General features: G+C 47.5%; 1 protein-coding gene across 40 annotated transcripts in view; it reads right to left on the bottom strand.

Annotated features, from left to right (window-relative positions):
- LOC147006619 (F-box/LRR-repeat protein 4-like) overlaps positions 1-17,277 on the bottom strand; it is a 159,761-nt gene that overhangs the window by 75,589 nt on the left and 66,895 nt on the right. For 17 of the 40 annotated variants that reach the window (XR_015054703.1, XR_015054712.1, XR_015054710.1 and 14 more), the window contains 5 exons: positions 15,522-15,900; positions 14,970-15,214; positions 10,175-10,388; positions 9,808-9,879; positions 7,268-7,402 (listed from right to left, as the gene is read on the bottom strand). Coding sequence is in view for 28 of the 40 variants with exons in the window: in XM_085868346.1 (XP_085724472.1) it covers positions 7,268-7,402; positions 9,808-9,879; positions 10,175-10,388; positions 14,970-15,214; positions 15,522-15,900 (1,045 nt within the window). In the remaining 12 variants the exon portion in view is untranslated. Of the gene's footprint in view, positions 1-984; positions 1,402-7,267; positions 7,403-9,807; positions 9,880-10,174; positions 10,389-14,969; positions 15,215-15,521; positions 16,316-17,277 lie in introns of those variants that run through there. The other 23 variants (XM_085868344.1, XM_085868361.1, XM_085868360.1 and 20 more) reach the window with 8 other exon arrangements.

The raw sequence follows: 17,277 nt of genomic DNA, 5'->3' as shown, positions 1-17,277 counted from the left end.
TGCTGTGGACACTGAAGGGCAATCGACGAGGGAAAGTTCCGATAACTGTTCTTTCTGAGCAACCCCACAGACACGCACCTCTTTATATTTTACCTTCTCTGCACCTCATCTGCATTTCATTGCACCTCATCTGCACCTCCCTCTCTGTCTCTCTCTCTGTCTGTCTGTCTCTCTCTCTCTCTCTCTCTCTCTCTCTCTCTCTCTCTCTCTCTCTCTCTCTCTCTCTCTCTCTCTCTCTCTCATTTCCTCACAGTATGTTTCTAATGGTGCCTGTCTACGTATAACTAAACAGTGTGTAAGTTCGTTATATCAGTGGAAGTCGAAACTGTATCCTTTGTTGCATTTCTGTAAATATTTCCCCTCCCTTGTTATCAAGGAAAAAACATAAAATGTCATCGCCCCCGTTGTGTTAGTAATTTTGCTGTCGGAGTTGAAGGGCGAGCCCATACTTATTTACAACAAAAATGGCTGCCAGTCTCCCAATCGGCCATCTTTGATCAGATCGCAGAATAAAGTTTGGTACAAGTGTATTACATCGTGTGTTCTTGTTATGGAAAGTTTGAAGAAAATCAGAGCACGCATGTCCGAGAAATGGTTGGGGACATGTTCGATCCAGGGTTTTATTGACTAAAATGGCCGAATCCCATTCCTCTTCCTCTCTTTATCACTCCCCTCCATCCCCTCTCCCTCCTCTATCCTCCCCTCCTCTTCTCCCCAATTTAATGTTTCCCTCAGCGAAGTGACCGGTTGTATTTTCTCGTGAAAAAATATCATCAGTGAGAATGGATGAAGAAGAAGAAGAAGACGTGATCTGACTGACGGGCAGATGTGAGATCACCTCAGGATAATGATCGAGTGAATGGACGAGAATGTTCGTGAAGAACAACATGACGTCATTCGATTAAACACGTCAGCGAAGCGACGACGACTTCAGCTGCTACATCCGATATTTAAATTTCCCGCCCTGAAGAAACCCGGAGTTACCGTAACGAACGACGTCGACCTCGACGTCTTCCTCCAATTAGGTTCATCATTGTTGTTTGTCTGGAAGGTTGAGGTGAAAGACTTACACGTTGTGAGGCCTCCACTCCACCTGTATGAAGGCCGACTCGATCTTTTCAAGCAAAGTCCATGACCAGGAACACGTGATGAGAAGTCGCCGTTGACTCCGCCCCCAACGTGCGGAAATGGCGGCTTGTGTTCCGTTCAGATGACGTCATCACGTTCTTTTATTAAATCACTGAAAAACCTTCTTTAATCTTGTCATTGCACATTTTACTTGTTTTGAAGCTTTCCTTGATCTACATTTGCCACATTTCCCGTGTTAAATCGGTGTTGTGGTGATATGTGCAAACAAATGAAACTGATGAACTGGCCCGCTGGCCCATCGTGCCTGTATGATATTTTGCACTCACACTCTTTTTACAATTGGATTTCTCACCAACCTGCCCTGCGATGGTTGAAGTTGGATCGAGAATGTCGGGGAATGCCCCCGCCCACTCCTTTCTTGGGGGCCTCCCACACTCCCCCGCCCACCCCTCTGTATGGGAGCCTCCCACACGGCCCCGCCCACTCCTCTCTGGGGGGCCTCCCACACTCCCCCGCCCACCCCTCTGTATGGGAGCCTCCCACACGGCCCCGCCCACTCCTCTCTGGGGGGCCTCCCACACTCCCCTGCCCACCCCTCTGTGGGGAGCCTCCCGCACGGCCCCGCCCACCCCTTTCTGGGGGGCCTCCCACACGGCCCCGCCCACACCTCTCTGGGGGCCCTCCCACACTCCCCCGCCCACCCCTCTGTGGGGGGCCTCCCGCACGGCCCCGCCCACCCCTTTCTGGGGGGCCTCCCACACGGCCCCGTCCACCCCTCTGTGGGAGGCCTCCCTCAGGGTCAGTCCCACAGGTACGCCTGATTAGTTTCCGTGCCTTCGAACACAGCACAGTTTACTGAAAGCGATACTCGCCACACATCGACATTATGTTTGGATTTGCATATTCTTCGTGACGTCATAGTTTGTTAACGACGTCACGGGTTGTTGGTTCGTCCGAGTTTGTGTCTTGCACTCGAATTGTTTGCATGATGTATACGATTGTCGATTTTCTCATTGTTAATAAAGTTTAATTCTGTTTCCTTCATGTTTTTGTCCGCCCACTCCCCCGACAATGTGTGAGATGGGAAACATTAAAATGAGCTCCGACTGTACGATCAACCAATCGTCCAACAAACCGAATGACCGTCTGACCAACGGACCGACCACCAATGAACCGACTGACCACCCAACCAATCATCTGACCAACCAACCGTCTCAAGGAGATGGGGATGGGCCAGGCATCTGCCTGGGGGATGCTCAGACGGAGATCCTTGGAGCATCACGTGTGAAGTAGACGCAGCGACGGGCTGCTCCGGCGCATGCTCCCATACCTGACCTGATCTTTCACCAAGAGTATGCGTCGAACTATCTCCAGCACTCTGTGCAAATTACACACTGGCGAACCGTCCATTGGGGAATATTAGGTGTTTGGGAATATTGGGCCTTTCGAGGAAAAAGTGGAGTTGTTCGAGGACGACACGGACAGATGCGACGCGTTTTTGGCGGCAAACCGGATTGATGAAGATCTGCGGGAGAGTTTATTTTTGGCCTTTCTGGGAGCAAACTCGTTCAAAGTTGGTGAAGAACTTGTTGTGACCCAGCCCCGCCAACATGGAAAACCTTCGCTCAGCTGAAGGCCTTGTCAACAGAACATTCCACGACGAAACCGATCGTGATGGCGGAACGTTATACATTTTAGACCTCTTCCCAGAAAGGACCGAAATTCCTCCACGAATCTTGGACCATGTAGAAAATCAAACAAAGAGCCTTTGCATCTGTTGTCAAAATCTGCAGGGGTGAAAGGTGAAAGACTAACACTCCAAAAAGGGTGTTGTGAGTTTGGTAACATTTATTGGCACAACGTTTGTCAATTTGAACGTTTGGTGGATTATGTTGAAAAACCAAAAGTAATCCTTTCAGTTGATTTCGAATGAAATTTTTTTTTTTTGTAAAACATCACATTTGATAAACGTGTTGATAACACGACACTTGTGGCTTTGGTTCTAATTAAGTTCAGCATTTGGACGATCATCACCAAACATGACACAATCGGTTTCTCATGCATGGATCAGAGTGGTCCTCAGGTGTTTGCAGATCGAAACGGCTCATGCAACCTCACTGGTAGCTGCTGTACTTGATGTAGACGTGTGGAAAGCGATGTGCCAGTTTGAAGGCAATCTCCTCATCCATCCAGTAGCAGAAGGAAACGTCAAGGAAGCACATATGCCGACAGGTATTGAGCAGGTGAAAAAGCCCTCTATAGGTCACCAGCGGAGCGCCTGCCACACGCACACAGATATAATCGCTCCAATGAATGACAAACAAGGGTGAAAATAGCTCACAGTCATCTGGAGCTTTGGTGTGCAGTGAACACAGTAACACACCACAGTACAACAGCACTCAGTGGAGCGCATACATCCACCAGGACGATAAGGAGGAAATGATTCAATTTTGGTGAAGATCTGGAACCGGATGCGAGAATTTTTTTGAGTGGTCCTTCACCATTGAGAGATCGGGGGTCAAAACCGATATCTCAAAACGTTATATGGAAGGATTCGGATGAAACCTGGTGGATGAGTTGTGGAGATGACAAGAACAAGCCGATTAGATTTTGGTTCAGGTCCGGATGAAGATCCAGCCGATCAGTGGACCACAAAACGTAAACGGTTCAGTCTGGAGGAGGTACGCACTCTTCCAAGTGCCGTTCTCGTTTCTACTTGCAATATATATTTTCCTTACACATCGAGCAACCTCTGTGACCCTCTTGGATCCATCCACATCAGTTCCATCATCTCATCAATTACCGTACCAGGTATGTCGAGCTGCTCCAGTAAAGGGCAGTGATTGGCGAGCAATTCGAGGTCAGTGTCGCTCACGGAGCGGTTAGCCGTTAACACCAGTCGACGCAGTCTGGGCAGCTCTCCCAACATCTCACCGATGTCTGCCCGCACATTCCTGCACCAGCCAAGGTCCAGAGCCTGTGTGGAACAGTTTAAGTCTGGAACAATTAAATCAACATAAGTATTGTGTGCAGTTTATTAATTCCCATCAATCCAAGTCCCGTATTGTACAATTCGAGAGGCATTATAGCCACAAGTGTTTCCGAAAAAACATAACTTGACAAAATAAGAAGCCCAACAAAACCATTCAGTGTTCAAAGTTATCAAGACACTGGAAGGAAGAAACAAGAAAGGGATTTGAAACGATGAGGAAAGGGGATGGAAGGGAGTGTGATGAGAGGAGGAGAGTTGGTTGTTGAAAGTCACAAGATAAATGCTGTGTAAACCAGAAGGGCAATCGGAAGAGAGCGTTCCTCCACAAGGCTGATCAGTTTACGTCTTGTATCCCACTGATACGCAGGATATGGATTTGGACATGAAATAAAATTTAAACGGTTTGTTCTTGTCAACCAACCAACTAATCCACCAAGTTTTTTTCCGAATCCGTCCATAACTTTTTGAGATATCCTGCTTTATGTCACTTTAGGCCCGATCTCACAATGGCAAAGAAGGACTCAAAAACCTTTTTGATCCAGAACCAGATGTGGATCTTCACCAAAATCTTATCATTTTTGTCATGTGTCACACACCCAAGCTCTCCACCAAATTTCGTCCGAATCCAGCCACAACTTTTTGTGATATTTTGTTCACAAAGAAACAAACAAACAGACAGACAGACAGACAGACAGGGATGAAAACATAACCTCCATCCACCTTCGGCGGCGGAGGTAATGAAAATGATACGCTGTTGAATGATTACTTGTGTGTGTATAAAAAAGTAATTATTTGTTGATATTTCCAACCTGTCTCACTTGTCTTTTCCTTTGTTGGTCCGACACAGTGTACAAGTATAGTTCGACGGGAAGTTGTGCCACACCTGATTTACTCTAATAGCGGGTGCTGCACCTACCTGTTCCGCTCAGAAGATTACCAGGTGTGGTGCCGAGGGTGTGGCCTCGAGTTCGGTTGCTGTGCCAATAGAAAGGTATCACGGAAACAGAGAAGCATAAACCTGCGAAGCCGGCAGTCTAAATCAAGCGGCTAGGGCTGTGTAAGAATTACAGCCCATTGGATCACGGAGTTATCTGTGGTTGGCGGCCTCAAGACCGGGTGTTGGGGAGAAACTCGAGTGCTTACCCTCTTGGTGAGCTCAGAACCCCAGGCCCTTACAATAACAACAATGAGAGTAGTTGTGCCGGGTACTGGACGACGCTCGTGCCAACGACGATGCCAAACTACGCCGCCTGTTGCGATGACGATGCCGTCCCACTCCACCCGTTGCGGCGACGATGCTCTCCAATATTATCATTTTTATGAAACTATATTTCTCATGGCGAGTTTGTCCCAAGAACTGCCACTCATAACTGCGAGCAGTCATTTCGACGTGGACGCTTCCATGAGGCAAGGGCAAGTTGTTTCAGGACAACGACCTCGCCACAAGCTTCAGTGAACCAACGGCAGAAGGAAGGGTCGGACAACTGAAGACGAGAGAGGATAAATCTCGTGCATGAGGGAGAGCAAGTTTCTTTGAAAGAATTCCCAGAATGAGTTGATGTTGGAGAAAGGAGCGATGGGGGACCAGTCTGGAAGTTTGATGACTGCTTGGAGACCCTGCCAGTCAGCCTGATTGAAATGTCAGACTCGACGGCGCTGAGTTGGTTCTCTGATAACAGCCAGAGAAATGTACACTTTGAAAAGCTCGTGGTCAGAAGAACCGATTGGAGCGAAGGAAAAACAGCGGATATTTTCAGAGAAATTTGTCAAAATCAGATCCAGAAGAGATAGAGTACCGTTGCTTGAGATCCGAGTCGGGAAGTTGACCGATTGAGTCAGTCCCAATGATTCGCAGAAGTCTTTTCCAAAAGTGCCATGACGGGTGAGAGAGGTACCCACACAGAGCCAACTGGCATGATGACAATTTAAGTCACCACATACCAGGAAGAGAGAGTTCAGATGAGAAGATCGAAGTTGGACCATGTTTTCGGATAGTGAGGTGTAAATGGAGTTATCACTGTTTGGTGGACGGTACAGTACACATACAAACATGAGGTGGGAGTGGAGTGGAAGCCGTATTCAGAGGTATTCCTTGGCGGAGTGAGGGCAGTGCATGGAGAGTGAGGAATGAAGTATTTTCTGAAGAGAGCAACTCCTCCATCAGGACGAGGCTCAAGTCTGTCATTCTGGAGGAGGGAGTAACCAGGGAGAGATACTTGGGAGTCAGAGACTTCTTGAGGGAGGAAAGATTCTGTTTGGCAGATTATGTCTTGTTTGGCAGTGGCAACCTGAATGGAAAGATGTGAGGTTTGAGCGAAGGCCCCAGACATTTGAGGTCCACACTGTTAATGAAGAGGGAGGGGAGGAGGCTTCAGGTGCAGGGGAGGGTAGGGGGGATAGTCGGACAAGGGAGGAGGGTGGGAGGTCAGTAGAGTTGTTGAAAGAGTGTGGGGGGGTTGGAGAAGAGCGAGAGAGAGGGCCGGATGAGGAGGAGAAAATGCTTTGGTGCTGAGTTGAGGCACAGTGGGGAGTAATAATAGAGGGGCAGAAGGCAGTTGAGGATTTGAGGAGGTAGAGTGATGAGATGGAGGTGACAGGGCAGGGGAAGGAGACAGCTTTGTGGATGTGAGGGGGGAGATTGGAGAGAGAAGGATGAGGGGGAAGCTTGGAAGGGGAAGAGTGTGATGGTTACTTTGAGAGGGAAGGGTGAGAGGGGTGAATTGGTCAACCTGATGTGCACCCATGATCGTTCGGATGCCAGTCGAGTCCGTCGGCCTTGCAGCGAACCTCAACAAGCAGGTTCAAAATGAGACAATGGCCACCTGAGCACGCTCGTCAAGCTTACGGTCAGAGGTATGTCGCAAGGCCCAATATTGCAAGTAAATGCGGTGAATATCATTTTGAAACACAACTTGCCATTGCTGCAGGTGCTGTACAGAATATGTACATTCTTCACAAAATAAGGTGAAAACAAACAACATTGTTCCGATTTCAATGGAGAAAAAAAAACTTCAAAAGCTTTCAAATTCAGTCACCTTGTGATACAAATGATATTTGATGTGATTATGAACCATCCACATCATTTCGAGTGAAACTAAATTTCTTTGTCCCAAATATACCGCTTTCTCCTTATTCAATAACAGAAACTTTCAAGCATTGTGTCCATGTTTCTCTCAGGCCATGTACCTCGATATCCTTACAACGGGATGTCAGGTGTGCCAATCCGACCTCCGTCAGACAACGGGATCTCCATATATCGAGCGAGCGAAGCTGTTGGCAGTTTGAGGCCAGACCGAGTAAGACCGTGTCGGGATGTTTCACCTGAGGTTGGAAAGATGAGGAACATGCATCGTGACACCCATTGCTGCAGGGGAAGGAAATGCTTCTGCGAATCCTATAACACATGGGACATTCAAACTCAAACAAATCTCCAACAAAGATGTCATCAGCGGCAGTGTCCGATAAACATACAGTCCTCGTCTCCTTTGTTATTTCAGGCACGAGCTTTGATTAAAATTTAATTCCTTCATTATCCTGAAGCTTTTTGAAAAAACAGTTGGGTATTGAAATCGGCTCTGTCTGTCTGTCCATCCGTCCGTCACACTGTCTCCTCCTAAACAGATGGGCAGAAATTCACCAAACTTGGTAGTTGTGATCACCACATGGCAAGAATGGGCAAGAACAATCATTTCTCGTCATGCCTCCTGGGGTGGGGTGAACAACCAAAAAATGTCAATTTTAACATGTTTAATCACAACCAAACATAGACTGTTTATATTGTTGTGAATTCGCGCCCCGCCGGCGTGCTAACGACCGCGTGTAACCAATAGCGGCCGCTTCGCCCACCGAACGTGCAATTCAGTCGTGACCCTCTCGGAAAAAACGCCGGGAGCTTGTCACGGGTGGGGGTTTAACCTCAACACAACTCAGTCCGCATTCTACCCGCGTGAAATAGGGTCCGATCGCCGAATGGTCGATTTACCTAAATACCCGCGCGGGTAGCGTCCCGAGGAGTTGTACCACGCCACAGGTCGACTCCGGACACGAACGGCTTCAGCGGCTCGTTCCGTGCTACAGGGATAACCGAGCGGAGTTATCGTCGACCTTGACGGTTCAGATTAGTTACCGGGTGTTTTGAACCCACTGTTAATCCCTTACGTGATGCAAGATGGAGATTCAAACAACGGAAAGGACGCAGCGAAACGGGAAACAATTGGACAAGCACATTTATTCACGGAAGCACGAAGGCACGTATATTACAGTAAAACAAAGGAACAAAAGCAATACACGTATACGTTTATGCAGAGAAAAACACCAGCAAAGAACCAACGCAGATCTACAACCGAATTAGGCAATTCACACGGCAACACTAAAAACAGTTTTACTTCTCAAGACTGGCGTCACCCACAGACATTAACACAAAACCCCAAAAGAAAAGGAAGTCGCGACTTCCCTGAGCGCGTCGTCCAGCCCTTGGCGACCGCAACTCCGAGTTCCTCCGGCGTGGTTCACTGGGCTCATGCCTCGCGCCTGCACGTGTCGGACAGCTCGGACGGGGTTTTGGGGGAATGGGCCGGGTTTTCGCTGCTATCTCGGTGCGGACGGGGGGGGGGAAATGGCAGGCGTCCCACTAGCGGGGTCTCGGGGCTGCACCGACTCCGATCGACCCTCCGACCAGGAACAATTACCAGGGACCAGGTTCGACGATCCGTGGCAATTCGACGACCTGCGCCAATTCGACGACCTGCGCCAATTCGACGACCTTCACCCGACCACGACCAGACCCGAACGAACAGAACCTCAACCTCTTCCTCTGAACGACCGAACCATAAGCAGGGACTCTCCAACAACTCTCGAAAATTCTCATTCAGGGACAACCGAACCGACAACGGGGGACTCTCTTCGCCTACCCTTTTTGTCGGGTCGGGCTCCGCCCTTCACTCCGCCCCGCCCCGTTCTTGGCTCCTCCTTCCTTCGAGACGATTCCAGAAAATGCCTCGAAGAGGGGCGTTCCTCTCCCCCGGCCGCGTCACACCGCGCATCCGCCAATCGGGAGAGGACGTGCCACCCCCTCCCCCTTTCTCACTGAGGACGACGAGGGAAGGAAGATTCGGGCGGGAGATATTTGCACGGGCGTTTTGGGAGGGAGATCTTGGCGTGAGATATTTAAGCGGGAGTTTTGGGCGGGAGATGCCCCTTTGCACCCTTGTTGCTGCTGCCACTCTGCTCCTTTCATCCGTCCCACGGAGATCGTGACCGCACGGTGCTCGTTGAATGGCAAGTGGCGAAGATGGTGGTAGCATAGTTGTGGAAGGTGGCGTCGTGGTTTGAATGGCGTGATTGTTGGCGTCGTGTGGTGAATGGCGTGATCATTGAGATGTTGGTTGTGGCGATGATCGTTGTTGTTCTTGCACCAAAATAACGACAGCAAAGGAAAAACGGCGAACTGAAGAATCGCAGCCCGAATGGATCACATATATTCCCTCTATACAACGGGTTTGGGCTAACTTCACATGGACTTGCCGATATATCTCACCTGAGGACCCTTTATGGTGTATTGCGAATTTCCACAGCCGTAACAATATTTATGTGACGAGGAAACAAAATATCAACAAATCAGATGAACTCATCCCAAGCTGGAAGTAAATCAGTTTGTCTTCACAATCGTAAGGGACTATCGTTTGACTGTAAAACACGTTTGTGGTCGTACAAAGAGGGGCACATACCTCAGAACAGCCTCTGAGGTTGAGATGCCTTAACTCCGTGCACTTGGAAATGATCGACAGAAGACTCTCCGTCTGAAACAAGATGGGAGTACGATGTCATCCTTTAACTCATCCTTTAAGATTCAAAAGAATCTCACAGGCTGTCGACCATGTAAATTAAAGAAGGGCACCACCAAGGCCACATCGATCTTGCCTCGTTCAATGGGCTGGAAGCAAAGTAAACGGGAAATGTGTGAAATTTCCGCTTCATACGTTCCTCTCGATTTAACATTGCCATTTAAAAAAATATCAAGATTTACTAACAATGGTTTTATAAATGACAAAATTGCGAGGGAGTAAACGAACATAAACCACGTAAAGAGCTTACATTGATACGCGTTCGGTGCAGGACGAGGCGTTGTAGCCTCTGCAAGGACGAGAGCTGCCCGAATTCTCCGGGTGGTATTCCGTCACATGACGACAGGTCCAGGTCACGAAGGTTTGGGCAGAGCAGGGTTACAGATTCCAAGGATTTCTTTGTGATCCAATGGCAATTTGCCAGCTCCAGGTGCAGTAGGTGCTCAGACCACTCACCCAGGAGACTGAAAAAGTACCGCAGTAAGACATTGGGATCGTGTTTTAAACAAAGCAGTGAGAGACAAGACGAACTTCAAAACCAACTTAACATCGACCCACGTTTGCTGCTGTGGTGGAAAATTTATTTTTAAATTTTAGCTCGATGGTTTTTTTTTTGTTTGGCTGTGGCTCAATTTAGCCGAATGATTGATTTAAACTTCACAAATAAAGTATTTTATACCATAAAATAAATATATGAGGAAAAACCGAGATGATGGACAATGTTTGATTTGAAAGCTCATCAGAAACATGATTATTACATTCCTCTCTGAGTATGTGTCCGTTCTGTGATTCGGTATTAATTATTCCCATGTGTGAGTGTTAATTGATTCAGACTTGAGTGTAATTCCAAACATGAGCCCCGTGGACATGCATATAAGGTTCATGAGGACATAATTGAAATAGCTCTGTATTCTTCTTGCGCCTTAAACTTATAGCTCACAACATACTTACGCTTTTAGATGCTTGTGAAGGTATAAAGTCAATTGCAAAGCATTGTAATTAACCCAAGTCGTTTTGTCACCATATATGGAGTTGTTCACCATGAAGGATCATGGGTAAAATGATCTCACCCAGAGTTGAGGCAACGTCCTTAAAAAGAGGAAGCAGCCCACACATTTGCCTTCGCACAACAGCAACATATACTGCCCAAAGGATGAGGGAGCCCATTTGTCCTGTGAATCGAACTGCTTCCTTGCAATCAAACCACAATTGAGTGGGAGATGAATTTCCATGCTTGACATGGAGACCGGTGTTCCCATACTCGTACACAAACCATATTTGGTGTTTTGAAAATTAAAAATCTGAGGAACATTGAGTGATGCATAGTTTTGTGAGGATGATATTGTTGCGGAAATGAGTCCTTCGTGGGTTATTAAATATAGGATCAGCCCAGATTTCCCATTAAATGCATGTTTGGCCAGGTTGTTCGGTAAATGGACGTTACATGTGTGTCGGGAGGTGCAAGAGGCTGTTTATTGTTCGTACAGTGGTGGTGGACAGAGAGGTTCTTCTTCTTCCTTCCTCTCTCTGGACAATAGACTCCGCACAGCACTCTGAGAGGGGGAGTGGCCTGGAGAAGGCGGTGGTGAAACTGAGAGGCGACGAGCGCTGAAAAGAGGAAGTGAAACTGAGAGGCGACGAGCGCCAGAAAGAGGGAGTCGGCTTTGAGAAGCGATCGCCAAGTCTGCGATCGGCAGACCGTGGGACTGAGAACGCCTCGACACGTGCGATCGGCTTTTGTGAGGAGACAGCCAAAAGAAAGGCAGTGAAAGGACTGCATGAGGTCTGTCTGCCCTCGGCTGGGTGAGAAACGACTAGTGGGAGTCGTGATCTGCTGTGTAAGGGACGGCTGTGTCTGTCTGCGATCTGCTTCGTGAAAGAGGCAAGAGAAACGACGAGTGGGAGTCGTGATCTGCTGTGTGAGGGACGGCTGTGTCTGTCTGTGATCTGCTTCGTGAAAGAGGCAGGAGAAACGACGAGTGGGAGTCGGCGATCAACTTTTATGAGGTGGACATCGACAGGTTCATCCGCAGTCCAGTGACGGAGCCTCTGACTGTCCTTACTCACCTCACGGCTCGACGACGTCTTGGAATCCCATGGACCCAGCCTGCGGAGCCCAACACCTCGATTTGGCCTGGTCTGGAGAACAGGCCAGGCCTGGACTTGCATACTGGACCTTGTGAGAAACCAGCTGAAACCCACCATCGATCTGACAGTCTTGTGCCGTCGACATTACGCGGGGTCAGAACGCGCTGAGGCTGCGTGTGCAAAGCGGTGCCGGGAGAAGAAGGAGGACGAGCGCCATTTTGCCACGCGGCGTGTTTGAGCTTGGAGGCTTGAATCCGTGGACATCAGCTTGTCACGAGCCACATTCGGGCCTTTGACACTTTTCCTCTCGTCCATGAAGCATCACCAAGTACTCTGTGTCTTGTCTGCATGCTGTCCGTGTCTTGTCTGCATGTTGTTTAAGGTTTATCTCGTTAGGGTCCCCTTCAAAACCTATAATCCGTAGCTCCCTAGTTAAGAACGGGTTATCGATTGATTATAACGTTGTCGTGGATGCTTTGCTTGTGTCGTGTTCCCTGATGTGTCCCCAATAAATGTGGCTGATTCGTATGAAGTTGCCGCTTTGAATTAATTCATGCCGCGCCGAGGAACGATCCGCTCGATTTGGATATAAAAACCGAAATGGTTACAGATTGGGAGAATTCGCTCAGTCTCTGACAAAACCAGTCTGTAACCAGGGTCTATTTCCCCAACTGGTAAGGTCCAGGTGTACCTTGGTATCGCGATTCGAGGCGCGTGACCCGAGGCCTGTGCCGAACCAGCCGGCGTTATAACCCCGGAGACGGCGGTGGTTAAGGGACGCCAAATATTCAACATTTGGCCGTCGAGAGGAGGGTGCGAAAACCCAAACTAGTTACGGACAGTGATTGACATCACTCGTACGAATCTCGCCACCGCTGAATCTTTAACAATATGTACTGTTCTTTGTCTGACTCTTTCCCCCTTTCCATGCAAATAATTTTGCTTAAAAAGCTAGTGTTGTGAACAGAACTCTGAGAGATGGAAGCTCACAACAGCTCATCTTGGTGTTGCTCGCTGAATTTGTTTCTTCCCGTGTTCACATTAAGAAATGGTTCTCATTGGGACTGGAGTTACGGGAGTGATTCCAATGGAGGTTCGAGTAATTCCACCGCAGGACAATACCAGGCTTTGTCACCTCTTCAAGGATGTAAGCTGTCCCCAAGTTATCTGGGGGATAAAGATCCCGATTGAAGACACGACTTCATTGAAAATCTTTGGCTGATATGCTGCACCCTCGATGTCGTGGAAATAATTTGACAAAAGGAGATATTTAAATGAATTATATTTTTCACGTTCCAACAAATGAGAATGATTAGATTACATGATGATCGGATGCAAAAGGCACGGGTTGCAGGGTGTTTCACAATCTTTCTTCTTCCATAATAATGAATGTCACGATGTGTGACAGTGTGTGTGTCCTCCATAACTTCAAAACCATGAAACCTCCCAACCTGATACTTTGCATGCATACGAAGGGAACTCCGAGGGAGTGCATTGGTGATCACAGGGTGTTTGGTTTAATTAAAACACCCCTTTTGAAAAAAAATTGACAGCCTTAAATAATTATATCCTTTTCCAGCTATTTTTTTTAGCCTGCTCAACAATGCCTTAACTTGGAACAGGCCGCAATGGTTTCTCAACGATAAAGTTATTTTTTCACTTTCCTCACTCGTATCATCGATTGCCTGATCATCATACTGAGGAATCACTGGGTACATTGTAATGATTATAAACACACCAGCATTCGTCACATTATTTCATTTCCGCATATGCCATTACCTCACGATTCGTCAATCTGAGCCAAATTACAAAATTTAAACTCAGGAATTAAACTTATCAACAGTGCAGGACTTATCAGCAGCCGACAACTGACACGAAAATTTTTTTTTTTCATTTGTGCGTTTCGGATATTGTTTGATATTTTAGGCGTCTCGGGGTACATGGATGTTTAAATTACCGATGGACGACACATATGGAAATACCCAAACAAAAAGAAACGGATGGGCCAATCCCCACCAACTTTAACATCCTTGCTCGTGGTTCCAAGGGTCAGGTCAAGGAAAGAACCCACCAACAAATCCAACCTCCTCTAGCTCCCCCAAATAAATTCTCTGTATGTATGTATGTTTGTGCCGGTCCGAAAATCATGGGAAAAAAACGGTGAGGCCAATCCCTACCAAATTTTGCAAACTTACTGGGGGTTCCCAGGGTCAGGTTCGGTGAAGAACCCCTCGAACCGCTGCAAGGATTTTTGTGAGTGTGTGTGTGTGTGTGTGTGTGTGTGTGTGTGTGTGTGTGTGTGTGTGTGTGTGTGTTTGTAAGTCTGAAAATGAAGGAATTAAACTCAAAGAAAGAAACCAGGCCGTTTGGCCCTTCACTGCCGTGGTGCACTCACGGGTATTTTTTCTGTTGGTTTTTTGTTTTTGCAACAACTTCACAAATCGATCTCATTGATGGTTTCCCAAAGTGTAAATAACTCGAACATGATCGGGTGACCAAGCTTATTAATAGCAGTTGGATACAACCGCCAAGGAATGGTGATGGGAAGCGATGTGATCGGACGTGAGGACTGGACAACTCCAACCACCCAATAGCATCGTGACGTCGGAAGAGCCACCTGTCAAGGACTGCTGAGGACATGGTATATGATTTGAAAGGACAGAAGGGCCACACAAAAATTAATTAAACGAAATAAAAACAGCAGCAGTAACAATTCCGTGATGCAATGGGAAACGCTTTGAGAAAACTCTACTTTTGATCGGGTCAACCTGGATAAACTGAAGAGTGGTCAGTAAATTTATATCCTGAAAGCAAAATTGTAACTGGTAATTATGTCCACTAAGTTTGATGGTGATCGGAGAAGCGGTAAGAAAGGAGACAGGAGAGGAAACTGATCAGAATGAAAGAGAAGTGGAGACGGTTCACATCGATTACTAACTTTGCATTCAATTACTCACTTTCCAAGGACCATAGAACTGAATCTTCCATCGTTTCCAGTCCATGAGAGACCGAGCGAGCGTGCATGGGTGAGACGAGGCTTTAAAGCCAGAAGGTCCTCCTCGCATAGAGATGGCCAGAAAGGCTTGAGGTCCAGGTGTTTGTACACGGAAGGGTTGTAGCAGCAGTTCCGCAGGGTACGGCTGCATTGAGCGAGGCAGCACAGCTCAGGGAGTGTCAGGTGAGATAAAATAATTTCGATAATCTGTTGTGGAAGTAAGGCAGCAAAAAAAAACATCGATTTCATTGTCAGTGCATCAACCTGACCAACTGTCACTGTCCAGATAGTCAAGGATGTCCATCAAATGATAAACCAGGAACTCTTAAAACAACACAGGTCACCACTAGTGAAGTCATCAAGGCTTCCAAACACAAACAGACTTGGACAGCCATTACAATGTTGACGCCATCGTCTGAAACCATTCTGAAGCCAAACAATGAGATGATGTGATCTGGAAAACCAAGTTTTAAAATAAGAAGAGGAGATGACGAGTCGGGGTTCACATGCTCACCTCGAAAGGTAAAAGGTCGAAATATCCATTATTTGTGAAGGGGGAAAGCTTCTCTTCCTCTAAGTGTGCCCTCCTTTCTTCCTCCATCTGTTTAACCATATCTCGTCTCCTACATCTTTCCATCCTGTTTTGTTTCTGCTGAAGACTTTCTGACTCAGCAAGTTCTTCATTCTTGCTCTTCTTTGGTAGCATGATGTCCACCGGGATACCGTACAGAACGACAGCGGCCAGTTCCATGTGGTAAGCGTTCAGGGAGCAACTGAACTCCAGACGGAGGACGTTCGTCGCAAAACCCGGTGGTTGTATCGGTGGGAAAAATGTGAACGGGTCGTTTGGTGAAAGATTGGTGTCTGCATGGCCGGACCACAGCGTCTGCCACCTGGATCATACATCACCAAAGTAAACCTTTTGAGGGGTGTCCTTTTGATTTTACTATGAAGTAGACATTGTGTATTCGGGTACGGCTCATGTCAAACATCTCCAATGTGATACAAACGGATGTGTAAAAGGACATGACTCCCATTATAAAATAAATTTACAAATAAATGAATGAAACTTGATGTTGTATTCAAAATTTACACAACGATCCCCGTTAGCTGTGTGACAAGTAATGGCTTGAGGATGAAGATCTTGCAGTGCAATAGGGGTCTCGGTCACGGACAGGATGGTCTCGACTCCAGAGGTACGCACACTCACCTTCAAGCCATCGAGCTGGGGTTTGAATCCCGACCCAGTTACGAACTGCCATCCTGATGTTTCACAGGCAAGGTGATTCATCAATGTGTGTGTCGTCCCTCGGATGGACGGCAAAGAGCCCATGGTGTCTTCGTGAAGAGGAGGTGAGCTATTACCAACACCATGGTCAAGTTACAAATTCCTGCCACAACTAGCATAGGGCACTGCATCAGTGGCACCACCGCACCCTCAGCCTTACCTGAAGCCCTGTGCTGTATTAGGACAAAGAACAAGTACAATAGGACATTTATGGTAAAGAGGTTAACTTTACAACATCTCTATTACTCCCACACTGCAGTTGAGTGGAAAAACAACATACCACATACCACACCACACCACATCCACACTCTCATGGTGTGAAAGCTAAACAACTCCTTCATTGTGTGATTGAAACAAGTGCAGATGGCAACGAGACAAGGTACATGTTGTTATTGATTCGTATGCAGTCTCTGGCTGCTGGTTGCATAATTTCCTGAACTGTGCCAATGATGCATTGCCCCTATTAATAGTAAACTGGTACTCATTTTGCCGACCGAAGAAGGATGACAGGCTGAGTCAACCCACCTGGTGTTATTTCAACCTGAGATCTCAAACCAGCCACCTTAACCATAAAGCCAACACCAGGCTTTCTGGGTACATCTCCATGTGAGATCCGGAAAAGCATTCAATCACTTGGATTTGTCGACCACGAAGCGGTCTTCAAATTGGAGAACTTCAATTCACGGATTTCAGGGGGGGGAATTGGGATGATGGGAGGCAGAGGATGTAGCATCACTCACTGCTTCTTCAGTGGACCCTTTTAGCCACCCGTGAGTGGCCTTACGAGCCTCACTGTGGACAACTGAGAGTTGGAGGAGGGAAGGGACATGTTAAAAACGTACAGGTAGTGGACAAAAAAATGAAACCACCAATGTAAAGTCACTTTACAGGGCGTTGGGCCACCACGTGCGGCCGGTACGGCAAATATGTGCCGTGGCATCGAGTCCAGCAAGGTCTGGCATTCTTCAAGAGGGATCGTTCC

Source organism: Eptatretus burgeri, unplaced genomic scaffold, assembly GCF_056783735.1.
Source record: "Eptatretus burgeri isolate ZD-2024b unplaced genomic scaffold, Ebu_testis_v1 Ebu_testis_scaffold_3160, whole genome shotgun sequence".
Lineage (NCBI taxonomy): Eukaryota > Metazoa > Chordata > Myxini > Myxiniformes > Myxinidae > Eptatretus > Eptatretus burgeri.
Note: the sequence above shows the minus strand (reverse complement) of the source record. Positions and strands in the feature narration are given on the sequence as shown.